General features: G+C 49.9%; 1 protein-coding gene across 3 annotated transcripts; it reads right to left on the reverse strand.

The window, feature by feature from the left end:
• Nucleotides 1–84: 84 nt before the first annotated feature.
• NUTF2 (nuclear transport factor 2) lies at nucleotides 85–17563 on the reverse strand. Of its 3 annotated transcripts, none has more exons than XM_082370017.1 (5): nucleotides 17474–17563; nucleotides 4096–4223; nucleotides 2467–2538; nucleotides 2284–2382; nucleotides 85–598 (listed from the first exon to the last, which is right to left on the reverse strand). In XM_082370017.1, exons 2-5 carry the CDS (start codon nucleotides 4192–4194, stop codon nucleotides 485–487), a joined length of 384 nt encoding a protein of 127 aa, XP_082226143.1. In that variant the 5' UTR covers nucleotides 4195–4223; nucleotides 17474–17563; the 3' UTR covers nucleotides 85–484. The 3 variants fall into 3 exon arrangements, with proteins under 3 accessions (XP_082226143.1, XP_082226145.1, XP_082226144.1); XM_082370019.1 differs by lacking the exon at nucleotides 17474–17563 and adding an exon at nucleotides 17001–17357; XM_082370018.1 differs by lacking the exon at nucleotides 17474–17563 and adding an exon at nucleotides 5217–5345.
• Between the last annotated feature and the right edge of the window lie 229 nt (nucleotides 17564–17792).

Consider the following 17792-nt stretch of genomic DNA (forward strand, 5'->3'; position numbering starts at 1 on the left):
GGAGGGTGAGACATAAGAGAGCCAATGAGGCAGGGTAGTTACTGATGCCCAGCCAACTATTAAACTAATTAAAACAATTTAAACTGTTAAGAAAATTTTTGTGGTTTTATTGTATCATGAGGCATTGAAACATCTGAACAAATCAATATCTCGGTGGTGAGGCAGCTGCTTTCTCCTTCACTTCTTTGGGTTACTAGAGCAACTTGTCAGTAGATTAAAAAAAAAAAAAAAAAAAAGACAACCTTCCGCATTACTTAAGTCTTTCCAAGGCATGCGCTGGTACAACACAAACTTCTCCCGTCAGATGCAACTAGTCTAGCGTCCAAACATCATGCACAATACCTCGGCAGCAGTAGCGCACTGCGCCCACTCCCACCGCGGCCCTGCTCATTTGTGTATGATATTTGGAGCATCTGGAGGAGCATGAATAATATCGGGAAGAGGAGGGAGGAGGAAACAGCATGAGTGCCTGGCTGGGAGGAGGTCAGCCGAAGTTGTGCAGGGCAAGCCTGAACATGTCATTGGTGCAAACCCAAGCATCATTGATGTTCTTTAATAGGAACATCTGGTGGAACCCCATGATGGGGTCTTCATCGGCCTGTGAGAAGAGAGAAAATGGTTCAGTAAGGTGGCCAAGGAACAGGAAGGGTGTTCAGCAGGAGGTGAACGCTGACTTTGGGATCAGGCCCTACAATTTGGATGCAAATCCTAGGAGAGCTAAGGGGGTACTTGTGACTGTGAATTGACACAATGTATGAAACACTGAACTGGGCACAAAGGGGCCTTGAGATGGCAGCTCACACTGCTATGTACACAAACTGCAGAACAACTCACCAGTTAGCTACAGAAACAGAGCAGAGAACGTACGTGCCTCTGAACCCATGTTTCTGGGCACAAGTGCCCAATTTGAAAGAGTTCTGCAGCGCTTACCATGTAACTCACAGTAATCTGAAAACTAAACAATCTTAGTGTCTGATTACGCCAGTTAGTCCAACCAGGAGAAGCTACTACTAATACTGACTATGGCCAAGTACATGAGAAAAGGCTCAAAACCAAGCTCACACTAATTACAGCTCTACAGGGGAAAAAAACCAATGCATCGCAATCAGGTAATCTGTTTCTTGTCATGTAACATATTTGCAACGAAAAAAGAAAGGCGAGAGACTTCCACCCAAACTGCAGAATACCCAGATGAGGCCTAGTTGAGGTAGGAGCCCAGCCAACCAACGGTGTTTCTAACATCACTGTTTTTTCCAGGAATTATCATCAGCAAGGAGGCAAATCAGTCTTTTGGGGGTTGGACAAAAACACTAGAAAGAACCTGAAGTCAGGTGGGAAGAGGCACTGCTAACTGATTCCAGCCTGGGAAAGTGGGCACTAAGACCCCAGGAGAGACCTCCTCACTCCCAAGGCCTATTTGAGCACACTCTCTGGGCACGGTATCTTGCACAGGCAGGAGAAACTAATAGGAAAGAACAGGCCAGAAGGCAGGTCCGTCCGGGTCCACTGGAGACGCCTAGGCTCCCCCACCTTCTTCCACCCTCGTATTGGACTCAAGAAGCCCTGCCTAGCCTAGGGAGAAGGCATGTGGGCCTTTTATTCTGGGCCCCACGATGCCACAGGCCCAGGAGGTTGGAATCTGGTTAAGGGGCAGCTCATTTGTCCTGCTTTGGGAAGGAGGAGAGGCTTTTTTTGGAAATCAAGAATCTGGCTTCAGCCTGTTAGAGCATAACAAGTAGGAGTTCCTGGCGGGTACGGGACCACAGGAAGGCTTTGAAAGTAACAGGTCTTGAGAAGTGGAAGGAGAAATGCAAAGAGAAGCAAGAGTTTCAGGAATCTGCTTTTCTCAGCAGGTGGAAGAATCAGCAGCCAGCTTGGGGAGTGGCAGCATGGACTCCAGTTCAGGATCAGCTGCCTGCAGAAGGCCCACCCACACCTTGGGGCAGTGCAAAGGCCCAGTGGCTTGGATCACAGCCCCATCCTGCTCCTATACCTCTTGTCTCTTTTCCAAAAATGCTCTATACCAGTGCTCTCCAATAGGACTTGTTGCAATAACAGAAATGTTCTATGTTTGCGCTGTCCAATAGGCAGCCACAAGCACTTGAAGTATGACTAATGCAACTGAGGAACTACATTTTAGTTTTATTTCATTTTACTTAATGTAATTTAAAAATCACCACATGTGGCTGATGGCTATTGTACTGAGCTACACAGCTCTAGGCATCACTTTGGGTGTCCCTTGAGAAGCAGGACAGCAGCACTGCAAGGCAGCAGCACTATTACCTTAAGCTGGCCCACAACCATGCTGATGATGCAGCTATCTGGCGTGGGCTGATGGTCCTGCGCCGTGATGCTATGCTGGATTTTCTGGAACGGAAGGCTCTGCAAAGGAAAGAGTGGGTGGTGGGCTGTGGCCAGTGGGGTGGGGAAGGAGCTGCCTGCAGCCCAGCCCTGGCCCTTACTTACAGACAATTTCTCCACAATGGCAGCTTTCCCCTGGAATTGCTGTCCTTCCCACGTAAGGCATGACGCGTCAATCTGAAAACCAGGAAACCTGGGGTCAGGGCTTCAGAGCACAAGGAGTATCTCTGAGGCCCTGAAAGGACCCTGAAAAGGGTTTTGCTTGGGGAAATTAGTCCATGTCTTAGTTTCCCTGCCTGTAAAGAAGGAAAATGAGGTAACTTCCAAACTTTACAGGATGAACAACTTCTTTAATTACACCCCAGCACTGCAGAACCCAAGCTCTGAAAGACTATGTAACAAAATACAAACTTATTAATAAGTAAGTTCACTTCCCACCTTTTATTCAAGAAGTTGTATGGCCTTTGATATGCATGAGCTCCAGGCTGGCTATATGTGGCCAGGGCTCAGTCAAAAGCCATCCTGCTGCATGGTCAGTCAGCACCAGTCCCAGAAAAGCCATCAGTGAGTTCCACAGAGACCCTTCCCATGGGGTCAGGGAGGAATGGAGGTTGACAAGGCCTTGCCTGGGACCCTCCCTACCATCAACATGTAACCCACTACCTTCACTTCCTCTCCACCCCATCTCTCCTGCCACAGCCTTCAGGGGCAGAACTCACAAGTGCCTCTGCTACTTACCAGCTCTGACATTAAGCAAGCTACTTTTTTTTTCTCCCCTTGAGTCTCAGTTTCCTGATCTTTAAAGGGAACATGTGCTGAGGTTTATATAAAATGACATACATAAAGTACTCTTTTAGGACCTTGCTAACTCTTCTCTGGGTCAGGCCTGCTTTAATTGATTTTAAAAGCAATAAGGTACAAGTGCCAAGGATCCCAGAGTCATACCAGTTTGAGTTTTTAAAATTCTCTACCTATGATAATGACAATCAAATACCTGTGCTGGATTTGTTCTTCCACTGGTAAGATCCTTTTCTTTTCTTCAAAATTTCTGAACTGGCCCTGACTTTTTGGAGGGAGACACAAAGGAGTTTGCCCACAGCCCAGTCAGGCTGCAAGGCTATGCTGGATGACTCCTACCTCTCCTATCCTGGGCAGACCTGCTAGGCGTGGCCTGATCAATCACATTTCTGTCTTGGGCAGGGTCAAATACAAGTAACTCTTGGTATATATGAACATCACTAAAATAGCAGCAAATCATATCTGCATAGAAGGGTTTCTCAAGACACACCAACCTCCCTGGACTAACCCCATTTGTTTCCCATGAGCATTCAGAGGCTTTTGGCCCCCCAAAGGAAGGTGGACCTGGGGCCTCCAGGAGAGATCAGCGGGGCACTGATGATGCTTACAGCTGCTGCCTCCAGAGGGCACCATGAGCCCTAGCCTCTGTCTGCTGCTGCCCAATCTAGAACAGAAGCACTCCCAGGACCATGGAATGGCAAGCCCAGAACCTGCTGCCTAGGGTATCAGAATCCAGTCTTATAGGTGACAGAAAGGAATGTGTGGACCAGGGAGTTGGGCTAGGCCTTAAGCCCCCTGTGCCATGGAGAGTAGCTCAGATAAAAGGGCACAGCCAAATTCAGTGAGGGCTGCCAGAACTTGTGAACTGGAGGCACTGGCCCAACACCTGAATTGATCCCCTGAGGTCCCATTCTGGTCCTAGAGCTGAAGACTTACATAAATTGCGCCTAGTTGGGTTCTGTCGTTATCAAATAACTGGTAGTAATGTTGAATGAAGCTGGATCCAATCTGCTCCCAAATTGGCTTGTCTCCCATTCTGGAGCGTCACCCAGCCTCGTTGAGACCTGCAAGTCCAGTGAGACAGGGAGGGTAGTGTTGGTACCTTGGTACCGTGGAAGCAGGAGGTAGCCAGCCAGTCTCCTCACTGACCCCCACCCCTCCCAGACCTCCTTGAGTAGGGAGTCTTTTGCTGAGGTCTGTTCTCCCAGGAAACACAGAGAGGGCCCAGGGAACTGACAGGCGATCCCTCAATACAGACCAGTGCAGGGAGCCCAGAGGTGGACCAGACCCAGACCCTCCTTTGAGGGGCTCTCGTGGATGAAACAGCAGGACGGGTGCTGAGGGTGGAGCCAGGACAAAGGAAGGTCAGAGCAAGTCCAATGAGGGATGGGCTTTTAAGGAGGAGCTAATCACTCTCCCCATATCTTTTCATTTAATCCTCTCAATAACCTGCAAGGCGAGAGTTATTGCTATTCTTCCCACTTTGCAGGTCGGGAATTCTTCCCACTTTGCAGGTTGGGAACTACTGATGTCTGTATGTGGAGTGTCTTCTATTGCAGCCTTCAGGCCCACTCCTTGTCCTGCTGAGACTCAGCACTCAGTCCCTCAACACTGCCCCCCGGGCTTACTGGCAGGTGGAAGAAGACCCAGTGAGAGTGGGGGAAAATGGCTCCTCAAGGCCCCATTTGCAACAAAGACAGCGAGTGACTCCCCCCGCACACACTTTGTCTTAAGGGGGCAGTTTACTTCTTTGAGGCCAGGTGACATGATTTCGTCACTGATGAGGGTTACATCTACCCACTTCAGAGCTGGAACCGTGGGTTCAGAGGATCACAGGTAATAACAGAAATGTTGGGAGGGGAAATGAAGGCTGTGAGGGGAAAATGTGTCATGTCTTCACATCCCCATCCCAGCAGTGGCTCCATCAGAAGGGCTGCCCCTCTCCAGTCTCGGAGGGGGGGAGGAGGGGGGGGCGCCCCCCCCCCTGCCGCTACAGATATCAGGGACCCCAAGCTCCTAGATGGAAAACCCAAGCCCCAGATGAAAGAGTCGCTCACGCTTTGGCAGGCCCGGGTAGGGTGGCGTGCATCTCCCTGCTGGATCCATGACAGCAGACCTGTGTGTTGCTCTGTAGTCATCTCTGACTGTAGAGGAGCCCACCCCCTCTCTCCTGATAACAGGAACTCTGAACCAAAGCAGTAAGGAGGTGGGTTTGGCCCTGGCAGACAACCATTGGCAGTAGTGGGATCTCACGCAAGTCACTGCACTTCTTAGGGCCTCAGCCCCCTTCTCTTATATAAGAGGGTGGAACCCTGATGTTGCCAGTGGTTGTGGTCTCACTAAGGGAACCTAGTAAAGCCCTCAACTCAACATGGTAAGTGCTAGTTTGCTCCAGTCCCTATGACCTCACCCAAGGCCAGAGGAGCCAGAGGGAAGGACAGTGTTAGTGGGCAGTGGCTTATCCCCAATCCAGCCAATCTCCCTGCCTGTGACCAACACTCCAGCCAATGAGGGGCCAGGAAGCTGAGCCAGCTTTATTTTAGGTCCCCTAGGAGGTGGTGGCACTAAAAATAGCAGCTCAGTGCTGGGATGACTAAGAAATGTCCAGGAAAGTCTAAAACAAGCAGAGGAGAAAGCTTGGACCCGGCCAGGCCTGCTTGGGACAAGGTGTGTCCCAGTTCACACTCTGCCAAGAAATACATCAACAAATGGGAAAAACATAGGATCAACAGCTGGTCCCAGCTGCTCTGTCTTGGTCACATTTCCAAGGGGTCAGACTGTGACTGTACCACATGCAGACTTGGGTTACTGGAGGCAGGACACAGCCCCACATCTCGCATCTCTGCCCCTTCCACCCTAGTATTCACTATGCTTGGCTCACTCATCGTGGCCCAACTCTACCACATCATGCTCTCAAGATGCCTTGCTGAGCATCTTGAACTCTGGGGCAGGGGGAAAGCTGGAGGAATGGATGAGGGCCATCTCCCTCTCTGTCCTCAGCAGCCCTCAGGGAAGGTCTTGGAGAAAGGAGTATGCCAGTCAGAAGAAACAACATTAGCAAATGTCTGGAGCCACAGAAAGAGATTAGGGCAGGAAACCGAGAAGCTGGAGATGGAGGATGAGGGGAAATAAGGCCAGAAGCTGATCCAAAGAAAAAAAAAGTGGCGCCATGTGGTGGGACAGTGAGGTGAAGGAAGTGGGGGGGTGTTTTTTCCTTTTTCAACATTGTTTTTAACAGTGTGATAACATGCTAATACAAAAACTACTTGGCAGAAATAGTGGTGGAGTAAAGAGGTGGAGGGATAAAAGGACAAGAAGACCCCTTTGGCCTGGTGGAGTGGGGCAGGGCAGAGTGAGCTCTCCTGAGGAACAAGACTGCTCAGGGGCTCCCAGAAAGTGGGAGGAGGAACCTTCAAAAGTATGTGGACTGAAGACTTTGCTTTAAAGATGTCAAATGGGGCCGCAGAGGACAACACCAACCTCATTCGAGGCCTGCTTGACCCTGATGTGTTTATCTCTATGTCGTGATCACATCGCCATGTGGTCAGATTCCACTGTCAGCCCACTTTACAGGTGGGAAAACCAAGGTTCAGCTGGTTGCCCCAAGCTCACCCAGTACATCAGTGCTGATACTGGGTTCTCTGGTCAAGGCCACTGCTTGCTTTCTGCTAACTTTGCATCCCTGAGCTCTAAATCACAAGGCTGTCCATGTCCCTCCCCTACAAAACCCTCACCCCTGGGTTAAAGGTCAAACCCCCAAAGCCCCACAGGTGGCTATCCACACTCATCCCTGACTCCTCAGCCATTCTCTCCTACCTCCATCCAGCTCCACACATAAACACACCAGAACTCTCTGAGTGCTTGCTCCCTGTGTCTTTTGCACAGGTGAGTCCTCCTGCCGGGATGCCCGCCCTCCCCTCAGGTCACTGTTCAGATGCCACGCATTTGGATCCTCCTTTCCAGACTCAACTGTTGACCCCAACCCCACGTGCAAAGCCGTATCAACACACCCAGGGCCCATTCCTCTGCCTAAACACTGTGGCTCTGGGCTGTGAGGGTTCCAGTGTGGTTCCTGCCACACCCGACCCCACCCCCTCAACCTCCCGGCACAGAGTCCAGCAAACTACAGGATTTATAGTTTCTGACTCCAAATCTTCCACAAAGCTTTCCACTCATAGCCAGGAGGCAGCATTCCTGAGTCCAGAAAAAGCAACAGGGTGCAGAGCCCACCTCCCATCCCCATGCAACATAGGGGAGAGGTGGGCCAGGCTGGGAGGATGTTCCCCAGGATGGCCAGCCAGCCCTGACCTTGTTTCTAATATATTTATTGTGGAAAGAACAGCCTGGAAAGAAACAAAATGCCAAGGCTGAGGGGCAGCCTTACATCAGATTGGAGACTGACCTTCATGACAGCTTCTCCTACAGCTCTTCCAAGAGGGCTGCTGACCACACCGTCTCCTGCTTCACTTAGGCTGACTAAGGCCAGGCTCCTCGAGGAGCAGAAATGACCTCGGTGACCTCTCACCCACTGAGCATCAGCCTTCACTGACCCTTAGGTCTCTGTGGGTGCAAAGACCCTCTAAAAATGTCTCATAAACCATGGCCCTTTCCCAATAACTTTGCGCAGAGGCAGAGATACCCCAGCCTTGTGAATGATTTCAAGTCATTCATACTCCCTGAGGTTGTCACAGACCCCAGGTTAAAACCTCTGGCCCAGGAGATTCCATTGGGTAACAGAAAAAACTTCATTTTTATCCTCTAATTCTGGGTCAGCGTTTCCAGTATTTTGAAACTTGAAACAGCAATGTCTGGCTGATAATGTCTCATTTTCACTAATGTGTATTACGTGTAGAAATGCGCTAAGGGCTTTACATGCATTTGTTCTAACACCCTGTGAGTCAACTCCCATGTTAGAGATGAGCAAAATGAGGCCCAGCAAGGTCAGCTAATTTGCTCAAGGTCACAAGCCTAATAAATGGTGGAACTGGATGGAACCATGCTTAGTGGACTCCAGAGCCAGGGCTCCCAGTGATAACTAGTCTGGAGATAAAAATGAACAACATGGGGGCTTCCCTGGTGGTGCAGTGGTTAAGAATCCGCCTGCCAATGCAGGGGACACGGGTTCGAGCCCTGGTCCGGGAAGATCCCACATGCCGCGGAGCAACTAAGCCCGTGCGCCACAACTACTGAGCCTGCACTCTAGAGCCTGTGAGCCACAACTACTGAGCCTGTGTGCCACAACTACTGAAGCCCGCACGCTTAGAGCCTGTGCTCTGCAACAAAAGAAGCCACCACAATGAAGCCTGTGCACCACAACGAAGAGTAGCCCCCGCTCACCGCAACTAGAGAAAGCCTGCGCACAGCAATGAAGACCCAACACAGCTAAAAATAAATAAAAATAAAATTAATTAATTAAAAAAAAAAAATTTGAACATGTAGGGTTGAAGCCCTGATCTCTGACCGTGGCTTTCTAGGACAGGGGCAAGACGGGTCTGAACGAGGGCTTCTGCCTCCAAACAAAGGCACCAGGCAGACTGCCACACTAAACAATGGGTGTTTTCATGGGGGATGATCTCACAGTTTTCCCAAATCTTCAAAGTCACAACCCCATTCTACCATCTCAGCAAAGCAGAAATAGATGCTGGCCTAGCTGGACCTGGGTCAGGGCTGGGGGCAGAAGAGTGATGAGGAAGAGGACATTACTGACTCCAGACTAATAAAACAGAAGGATGCTCACATCTGAGGGCCCATCACCGAGGTCCGCAGAGAATGCCAGATGTGCTGAGCTTATAGTGGGATCCTTGAAACTGGCACCAACCATCTCTATTACCCTCACACTTACTGTCTGCTAGGCCTCCAAGAGCCCTGAGGCAGAGGCTGAGAAGGACTCCAACAGGTGGGACTGACAGACAACCTTGGCTTAAACCCAGAGCACAGGCGTGCACTGTGGGGAGTGAGAGGGAAGGCTGCAGGGTGCCTGTCCTTCAGGAACAAACTGCACCTCTTTCCATGATCTGAGGGGTGCTGTATATCCTGTCCTATGGCCCTCCAATGACTTCCCTTCCCATTCCCCACTGACAAAGTCTCAACCATTTATCCTGCCTTCAAGGCCCTGGGTGACCTGGCCTCCCAGCTATCCAACCTTGTCTCCTGCCACCCACTCCTTCCCGGACTCTGCAGCCACTCTGGGCATTTTCCTGTTTCTGGAACATGTTGAGCCTGTCTCAATGGAGGGGTTTGCAACTGTTGATCCTTCTACCTGGATCACCCTTCTTCGTACATCTTCATGTGTCTGCCTCCTTGTCACATATGTGTCAGGACAAATGTTACCTCCTCATAGACACCTTCAGACACTGTGACCACTCAGTCTAAAGCAGCCACCCAGTTACTCACTTCACCACCCCGTTTAGTCTTCTTAGCACTTGTCACTGCGTAAGATTGTCACATTTACATATTTGTTTATGGTCCGTCTCCCTGACTGGGGCACCCCTGTTCCCATGGTGCCTGGCCCAGCCCCTCTGCTCTGGAGGAGTGAGTTCTGGGCAAACCCTGTTCAATTTAAGTGGCCAAGTGACCCACTTCCCCTCCTCCCACACCTTCTGTCCAAGTTGTCAGGAAACAATCCTTTGCCTTCCACCCAGCCATCTGTCTGAGGCGTGTGGGAAGTGGGGCTTGGCCCCAAACATCCTCCCTCCCCCCGCAAGGTTCTGATCACCTGACGGACAACTGGGGCTGAATAGCAGGTACACAACCACATCCTCAAAGGCCTGGCCTCTAGCTTACTTCTCCTCTCCCTCATGGTACGACCCTCTGACCCTGTCTCTTCATCAGTAATTATGAGGATGTTAGGGGTAATCAACTGAGGGTATAAAGCGGGACTCAGCTGTAAGCAGTCATTGGCAGGTCCTAGGTGAATACTAGGTCAAGAGCTAGGAAGAAGGTGGGTATCTCAGTCTCCTGTAGGGACACCACACTAAAGAGCAGCCTTGACCAAGGACCGGCAACAGCCTCGTCCACCACTCCCCTGCCTGAAGCTGGGAGGGAAATCAGCTAAGGTCTGCTGCCCAGATGGCTGGCCAGGACAGAACTCTTTCCTGGGGCAGACCCCTGATGTCTAGGTGCCCCCAGCACCCTAAGGGCCTTTTCCTTCTCTTCTATTTGAAGAGAGGGCTCCAGAGATTTCAGGCTGCCCTGGCTGGCCCAGAAGGTGAATCCCGAGACCTGCACTGTAGTCCCTCTGCTCCATGCTTATTCAGTCCTTGAGTGGCCACCCCTTCCCAGGTGGCTCAGGGATCTCTGGGGCCCCTGTCCTAGAGAGCTCCCATCCATGAACTTGCTGGTTCATGTACTGTAAGTCAAACTCCTGGAAGCCAAACAGTTACATGTGTTCTCTCATTTGAGTCTCACAGCCCTGTAAAGCTGGTGTGATTAGTGTAACTTTGTAGATGAAGAAACCAAGACTCTGAGAGATTAGGAAAGAATTCAAGGCCACAGAAGGCCGCTGGCATAATCAGCATTAAAATGTCCACAAAACTGGCCTGGACTGGAACAGCTGAGAGCCCATGTCAAGCAGCAGAAAGCATAGATGGCAAAATGAGGCTGTGAGGAATGGAGCCCAGGCCTTTTCTTCCCCTTTGAAATCAGCAAGCTCCATGCCCATCAGAACAGAAAGCCTCTAAGTGCATGCTCAGCCTGTCAAAGCAGGTTTACAACCTACAAATGAGAACTTGCCTTGACCCGGGCCTGACCATCTCTGCAAGTGAAACAATGTCTCTTTACAGACATCCTTCCAGGGGGTCACATTTTCTGCCCTGGTGAGACCTAGTGGCTCTAATGCAGTACCTGAGGCTTTAAGAAACAAACATTCTAGAATTCCCCCAGTTTACTGAGGCAAACTACCCTCAGTTCCCAGGTACCTTGGACACACCCCTCTCATGAGGGGAGGTTCTCCTTCTCCAGGGTAGCCCCCTCTCCAGCCTGGGTGCTTAAGGAGTTGGCACATAGCAGGTACCAGCAACAAATAAAGAGAAAGGCCCAGGGTAGTGAGAAGGGCCAACCCCAGCTCTCTTGTGTTCCTCTTCCCTGGCCACTAAGACACTTCCCTAGTCGTAGCCAGACCTGAGCAAATGATTCCTCCCAGGAAGACACATTCCAGCTGATAGGGTGAGAAGGAGAAGGTGCCACACAGACCTGGTGGTAAGGGTGCTGACCAGAATGATCAGTCACTCCAGACTGACTCCAGGCCTGGAAGTCACTGCCGGGATAACCCACACGCTGTGGCCTCCCTCAGGGAGAGAGTCTTCAAGAATTCCTGCCACATATGGTCAAAGCAAAAAAATCACAGAATCTCAAAGTTGGGGAAGGGGTAGTCAACTCAAATCCAACTCCACACACACAAACATCCTCAAATGGCCCATCAGAAAAAAATAACTTTAGAAAGAGGCCCATCAGCGTATACGACAAACCCACAGCAAACATCATTCTCAATGGTGAAAAACTGAAAGCATTTCCTCTAAGATCAGGAACAAGACAAGGATGTCCACTCTAGCCACTATTATTCAACATAGTTTTGGAAGTCCTAGCCACAGCAGTCAGAGAAGAAAAAGAAATAAAAGGAATACAAATTGGAAAAGAAGAAGTAAAACTGTCACTGTTTGCAGATGACATGATACTATACATAGAGAATCCTAAAGATGCCACCAGAAAACTACTAGAGCTCATCAATGAATCTGGTAAAGTTGCGGGACATAAAATTAATGCACAGAAATCTCTTGCACTCCTATACAATAATGATGAAAAATCTGAAAGAGAAATTAAGGAAACACTCCCATTTACCATTGCAACAAAAAGAATAAAATACCTAGGAATAAACCTACCTAAGGAGACAAAAGACCTGTATAAAGGAAACTATAAAACACTTATGAAAGAAATTAAAGACGATACAAACAGATGTTGAGATATACCATGTTCTTGGATTGGAAGAATCAATGTTGTGAAAATGACTATACTACCCAAAGCAATCTACAGATTCAATGCAAACCCTATCAAATTACCAGTGGCATTTTTTACAGAACTAGAACAAAAAAATCTTAAAATTTGTATGGAGACACAAAAGACCGCAAATAGCCAAAGCAGCCTTGAGGGAAAAAAACGGAGCTGGAGGAATCAGACTCCCTGACTTCAGACTATACTACAAAGCTACAGTATCAAGACAATATGGTACTGGCACAAAAACAAAAATATAGATCAATGGAACAGGATAGAAAGCCCAGAGATAAACCCACGCACCTATGGTCAACTAATCTATGACAAAGGAGGCAAGGATATACAATGGAGAAAAGACAGTCTCTTCAATAAGTGGTGCTGGGGAAACTGGACAGCTACATGTAAAAGAATGAAATTAGAACACTCCCTAACACCATACACAAAAATAAACTCAAAATGGATTAGGACCTAAATGTAAGACTGGACACTATAAAACTCTTAGAAGAAAACATAGGAAGAACACTCTTTGACATAAATCACAGCAAGATCTTTTTTGATCCACCTCCTACAGTAATGGAAATAAAAACAAAAATAAACAAATGGGACCTAATGAAACTTAAAAGCTTTTGCAAAGCAAAGGAAACTACAAACAAGACGAAAAGACAACCCTCAGAATGGGAGAAAATATTTGCAAACAAATCAATGGACAAAGGATTAACCTCCAAAATATATAAACAACTCATGCAGCTCAATATCAAAAAAATAAACAACTCAATCAAAAAATGGGCAGAAGACCTAAACAGACATTTCTCCAAAGAAGACATACAGATGGCCAAGAAGCACATGAAAAGCTGCTCAACATCACTAATTATTAGAGAAATGCAAATCAAAACTACAATGAGGTATCACCTCACACCAGTTAGAATGGGCATCATCAGAAAATCTACAAATGGGACTTCCCTGGTGGCGCAGTGGCTAAGAATCTGCCTGCCAATACAGGGGACACAGGTTCGACCTCTGGTCCGGGAAGATCCCACATGCCGCGGAACAACTAAGCCCGTGCGCCACAACTACTGAGCCTATGCTCTAGAGCCCACGAGCCACAACTACTGAAGCCCGCGTGCATAGAGCTTGTGCTCCGCAATGAGAAGCCACTGCAGTGAAAAGCCCGCCTGCCACAACGAAGAGTAGCCCCCACTCGCTGCAACTAGAGAAAGCTTGAGCACAGCAATGAAGACCCAACGCAGCCAAAAATTAATAAATAAAATAAATTTTATTTAAAAAAAAAAGAAAATCTACAAACAACAAATGCTGGAGAGGGTGTGGAGAAAAGGGAACCCTCTTGCACTGTTGGTGGGAATGTAAATTGATACAGCCACTATGGAGAACAGTATGGAGGCTCCTTAAAAAACTAAAAATAGAATTACCATATGACCCAGCAATCCTCCTACTGGGCATGTACCCAGAGAAAACCATAATTCAAAAAGACACATGCACCCCAATGTTCAGTGCAGCACTATTTACAATAACCAGGTCATGGAAGCAACCTAAATGCCCATTGGCAGACGAATGGATAAAGAAGATGTAGTATATATATACAATGGAATATTACTCAGCCATAAAAAGGAATGAAATTGGGTCGCTTGTAGAGACGTGGATGGACCTAGAGACTGTCATACAGAGTGAAGTAAGTCAGAAAGAGAAAAACAAATATCGTATATTAACTCATACATGTGGAACCTAGAAAAATGGTACAGATGAACCGGTTTGCAGGGCAGAAACAGAGACACAGATGTAGAGAACAAACGTATGGACACCAAGGGGGGAAAGTGGAGGGCGTGTGGTAGTGGTGGTGGTATGAATTGGGAGATTGGGATTGACATATATACACTAATATGTATAAAATAGATAACTAATAAGAACCTGCAGTATAAAAAAATAAATTAAATTAAAGAAAATTTAAAAAGGAGGCCCATCAGGAGGTTCAGCTCAACCCCAGCGCACAGAAATCCTGCCCAACTTTCAATGTCCATCCTGTGGAAAACTTTTTGGATCCACTCCCCTCTCTCCAAAAGGACTATTCCCTTTCACTTCTGGGGAGAGCGCCTCTGTCTGACTCTGGGAAGATGTCCTGATAGATATCACTCCAGGAGCACTGGGCACTTGAATAAGTGACCTGAGAGGGTCTCAGAAGAGACAGAAGCCACAAACCCAGGTTCCAGGCAGGGAATGAGGCCACAGACCACAGAATGCTGGTGAGATTCTCAGGCACCAGGAGAACACCCAGCAGAGACCCCTGAGGAATGGAGGAGCTACCAATCGAAGACAGCTGCTAGACTCGACAGCCACAGCAATTTGGAGTGGTGACAGCCAAGTTTCTCAAGGGACCCCAGACTTTCCTGGCCCCAACATCCTGGAGTATACCTTGTTCTGTGGTTTCTCCAGGCACTGGAGAGGAGAGTGGGTTCACTAACAGACTTTCCTCTCTGGTGCTCTAATCATTCAGAAGCCCCCCCTTTTGCAAAGGGCCAAGAGCCCCTTGTGGGTCCCTTCAACTTAGCCCTCAGCACATAATAGTAACATTACCTCTGTCTCCTCCACTACTGGGACATCCTTTCCCCAGCACCAGGACTTGGTAGGATTCATTATTCTACCTCCAGCCTCGGCCCAGTGGGCTGACACATAGAAAGCGCTGCAAGAATGGTTGCTGAATAAAATGGATCATTGGTGTAAAAGAAGAAAAAAAATAATTTCAAGCAAGATACTAATGCCTCAGTAAGGGTATTCCAGAATTTTTTGATATAAGGTGCCTTCCAGTTCTAAAATTTGAGAATTCTTTCACTTAAATCATTCTTCCCATCCCAACCCACCAACTGCAAAGACAGCAGAATAAAGTGAAACGTGGCTCAGAGAGGAGAGGTGGGCTCCATGTCACTAAGGGACCTAGTTGAGCTGGTTGAGAACCCAGCATCCTTACAGCCTGCCCCCTTGCTTACACAGCCATATCCTGACTGTCCCATGCCAGGCCCCACCTCCCAAGTCAGCCCTACATGAAGAGAGGGTGCAGACTGATTCTGGAGAACCTCAGGGTTCTTCTCGTATCTCTGAGCTCTGAGACACAGATAGCCTGCCAAATTCCAGAAAGGTCAAGGACTTATGGGGGTCAGGATGCCTAGCAATGCCTAGATGACCCCAGACACATAAGTTATAAGGAACTTAACGACTGGAATGAGAGGGAGGGACCTGAATTCCTCCTGTTCCCAAGTAACCTTTGTTCCTTTTTCCCAAGGAACAGCAGCATTTTGACCTTGAAGAAAACGCTTCTTTTCAAGTCACCTAGGGCTTTGAAATGTGTGAACTAATCCACAGCCATAAAGCCTAATTCACCTGACACCAGTGTCCTAGAAAGAACCAACCCAGACAATCTCAAGGTCTTGGAACAACTACTTATAGCACTAAGAGATCCAATCACACTGATCCTATTTGTGTCCTGTGGGTGGTCCCTCCTTCTTGCCCACCTCCACTGGCAAACCAGGCCTCTCCTGAGTCTGCTGAATGAACCTGACTCCCATGTGCTCGTGGGCTAGGATGTGGACTAGGAGGGTTGAGTCCAGAGAGAACGCAGGGCCTGGTGACGAGATCTGGACAGAACCTTCCTTGCCTGTCCTCCTTAACCAGGGAGAATGCAATTCAACTGCAGGAAAACTTCCAAGGCTAGAGTTCAATGACCAGAAAAATATTACCTGGGGAAATACTCAAAGAAAAAAAATTCCAAGGATGGTGGCTTCCTGCATCACAGGCCTAACTCAACTCTCCTAAAAGAACTGCATGCTGCTGAGGCCAGGTCTGCAGAGACTTAGCTGCTTCTTTATCCCTGCAAGAACTGTGGCTCAGAAGCTACACTGGGGTCAGAGGAATCAAGGTTTAACAAACTGTCTTTTCTCCATATCCCATGGTCTTCTCTGGACTTGTCCCTTAATTTTATCACCAATCAGGAGTGCCTTTACAAAGCCTGCTAGAAGACTACTCTATGGCTAGATACTTCTCTACTTCCAGAAATCAACAGAGTCCTTGGAGCCATCATTAAAGGCAATTTCCCAAGGCCCAACCAGCTTCCTGCCTGTTCATAGGTCACTCAGTTGTTGGAAAGTGAGCAGGCAGGTGAGGGAAGCCTGACTTTCTGCAGCCTCCAGCTCTAGTGCTGCCACCCAGGCTTCAGAAGGGCCTCACAGAGCATAAATCTGAGCCCCACAGCCCAGATGTGCCCCATGCCCAATGTCTTGCAGCCCAGCCTCTTGTTTGGCACTAGGCTCAAGGACCTCAGACCTGGATTCTACTTTCCCCTCCATTAAACCCCACCTTACCGTTACCATTCTTATCGAATCATTCTCCACTGTGGGAAAAGAGCAGATGACTCTGGGAGAGGCAGAAGTGAGGATTAGGCTGTGCTGAAGAGATCTAACGATGTGTTGGAGGAGGCTCACACATTCAGCCTTACCTCCTTGGCTTCCTCCCTCCCCTCCCTCCACTAACGCGGCCGGCCAACCCACCCACGGCTGGGGCCTGATCACTGACAGAGAGAAGGGCGGGGACTGAGCCTACGAGTCCGGAGCCGCCTCATCTCATCAGGCCAGATCCTCCAAGACTGGCCGGGGGTGAAGTCCCACGTGGAACACCCTCCCACCCCAGATTCCCTGACCCTGGCCTCGATGCAGGAGAATCTGAGTTCCAGAGTGGGAGATAGGTTTCGTGCACTCTCAGCGAGCAGACAAGCAAGGGAGCGTTCACCTACATCCTAGCCGAGCTATGGCTGAGAACCGGGTGAGAGTAGGGCTGCGGCAGGCGGGCGCCCTTACCCAGTGCTGACTCCGGAGCGGGCCGGGTGGCACCTGCCCATCCCCGGATCCTTGGCAGGCGGGCGGCAGGACGTGTGGCTGGGGTCCGCCCGCTAGCCTGCCTGCAGAGTTTGCAGGACTCGGGCAGGCCGGGCTAGGCCAGACGGGGCGGGGCCCGGAGAGCCCCATCCGGGTGGTCCAGAACAGAGAAAAAGGCCCGGCCCCGGCGCGGTCCGGTGTGCCCGCCACGGGCACGGTACGCCTGAAATGGGTTCCTGGCTGTCTCTCTCTGTGTTCCCCCCGGCCGCCGCCTCAGAGGACCGACGGGAGGCGGAGCCGCGCGCGACACATGGCCCCGGCCCCGCGCGGCTTCGGGCCGCCGGGGGGGGGGAGGGGAGGGGCGGCCCGGGGACTCGCAGCTGAGGCTCCAGGCGACCCGGAGCGCGGCTCCTGCGGCCCAGCCCCCGCCCCAGCGCGCTAGCCCCGACACTCACCCGAGGGGCTGGCACGATGGCGGCAGCGGCGGCGGCAACCCAGCGCGGTCTGCGACCGACTGTCCCTTCCCCCCTGCCTTCCCTTGCCACCCCGCTGCACTCTGGGAAACGCAGTTCCCCCCATTCTCCTTTTCGGCATAGGTGCGCCAGGAGAAAACTACAGTTCCCGACGTCCTATGCGCCGAGGCCCAGACACGGCCCGCAGCGCGGGAGGGGAGACTAAGTCAGGGAGGGAGGCCGCTGAGGCGAGCCCCTGAGAATTGTGGTCTAGCGGAAGCCTCTGGAACACCCGAGCTTGGCGCCAGGCGGGGGTCAGGGC

This window comes from Balaenoptera borealis (genome assembly GCF_965194805.1).
Source record: "Balaenoptera borealis genome assembly, chromosome: 19".
In the NCBI taxonomy this organism is placed as follows: Eukaryota; Metazoa; Chordata; class Mammalia; order Artiodactyla; family Balaenopteridae; genus Balaenoptera; species Balaenoptera borealis.

Coding starts and splice junctions, on each gene's coding strand:
- NUTF2 (XM_082370017.1), bottom strand. CDS start 4,194: ATGGGAGACAAGCCAATTTGGGAGCAGATTGGATCCAGCTTCATTCAA. Junction 2,539..4,095: donor CCCAACTAGGCGCAATTTAT/GTAAGTCTTCAG, acceptor CCTGGTTTTCAG/ATTGACGCGTCATGCCTTAC. Junction 2,383..2,466: donor CCATTGTGGAGAAATTGTCT/GTAAGTAAGGGC, acceptor TTTCCTTTGCAG/AGCCTTCCGTTCCAGAAAAT.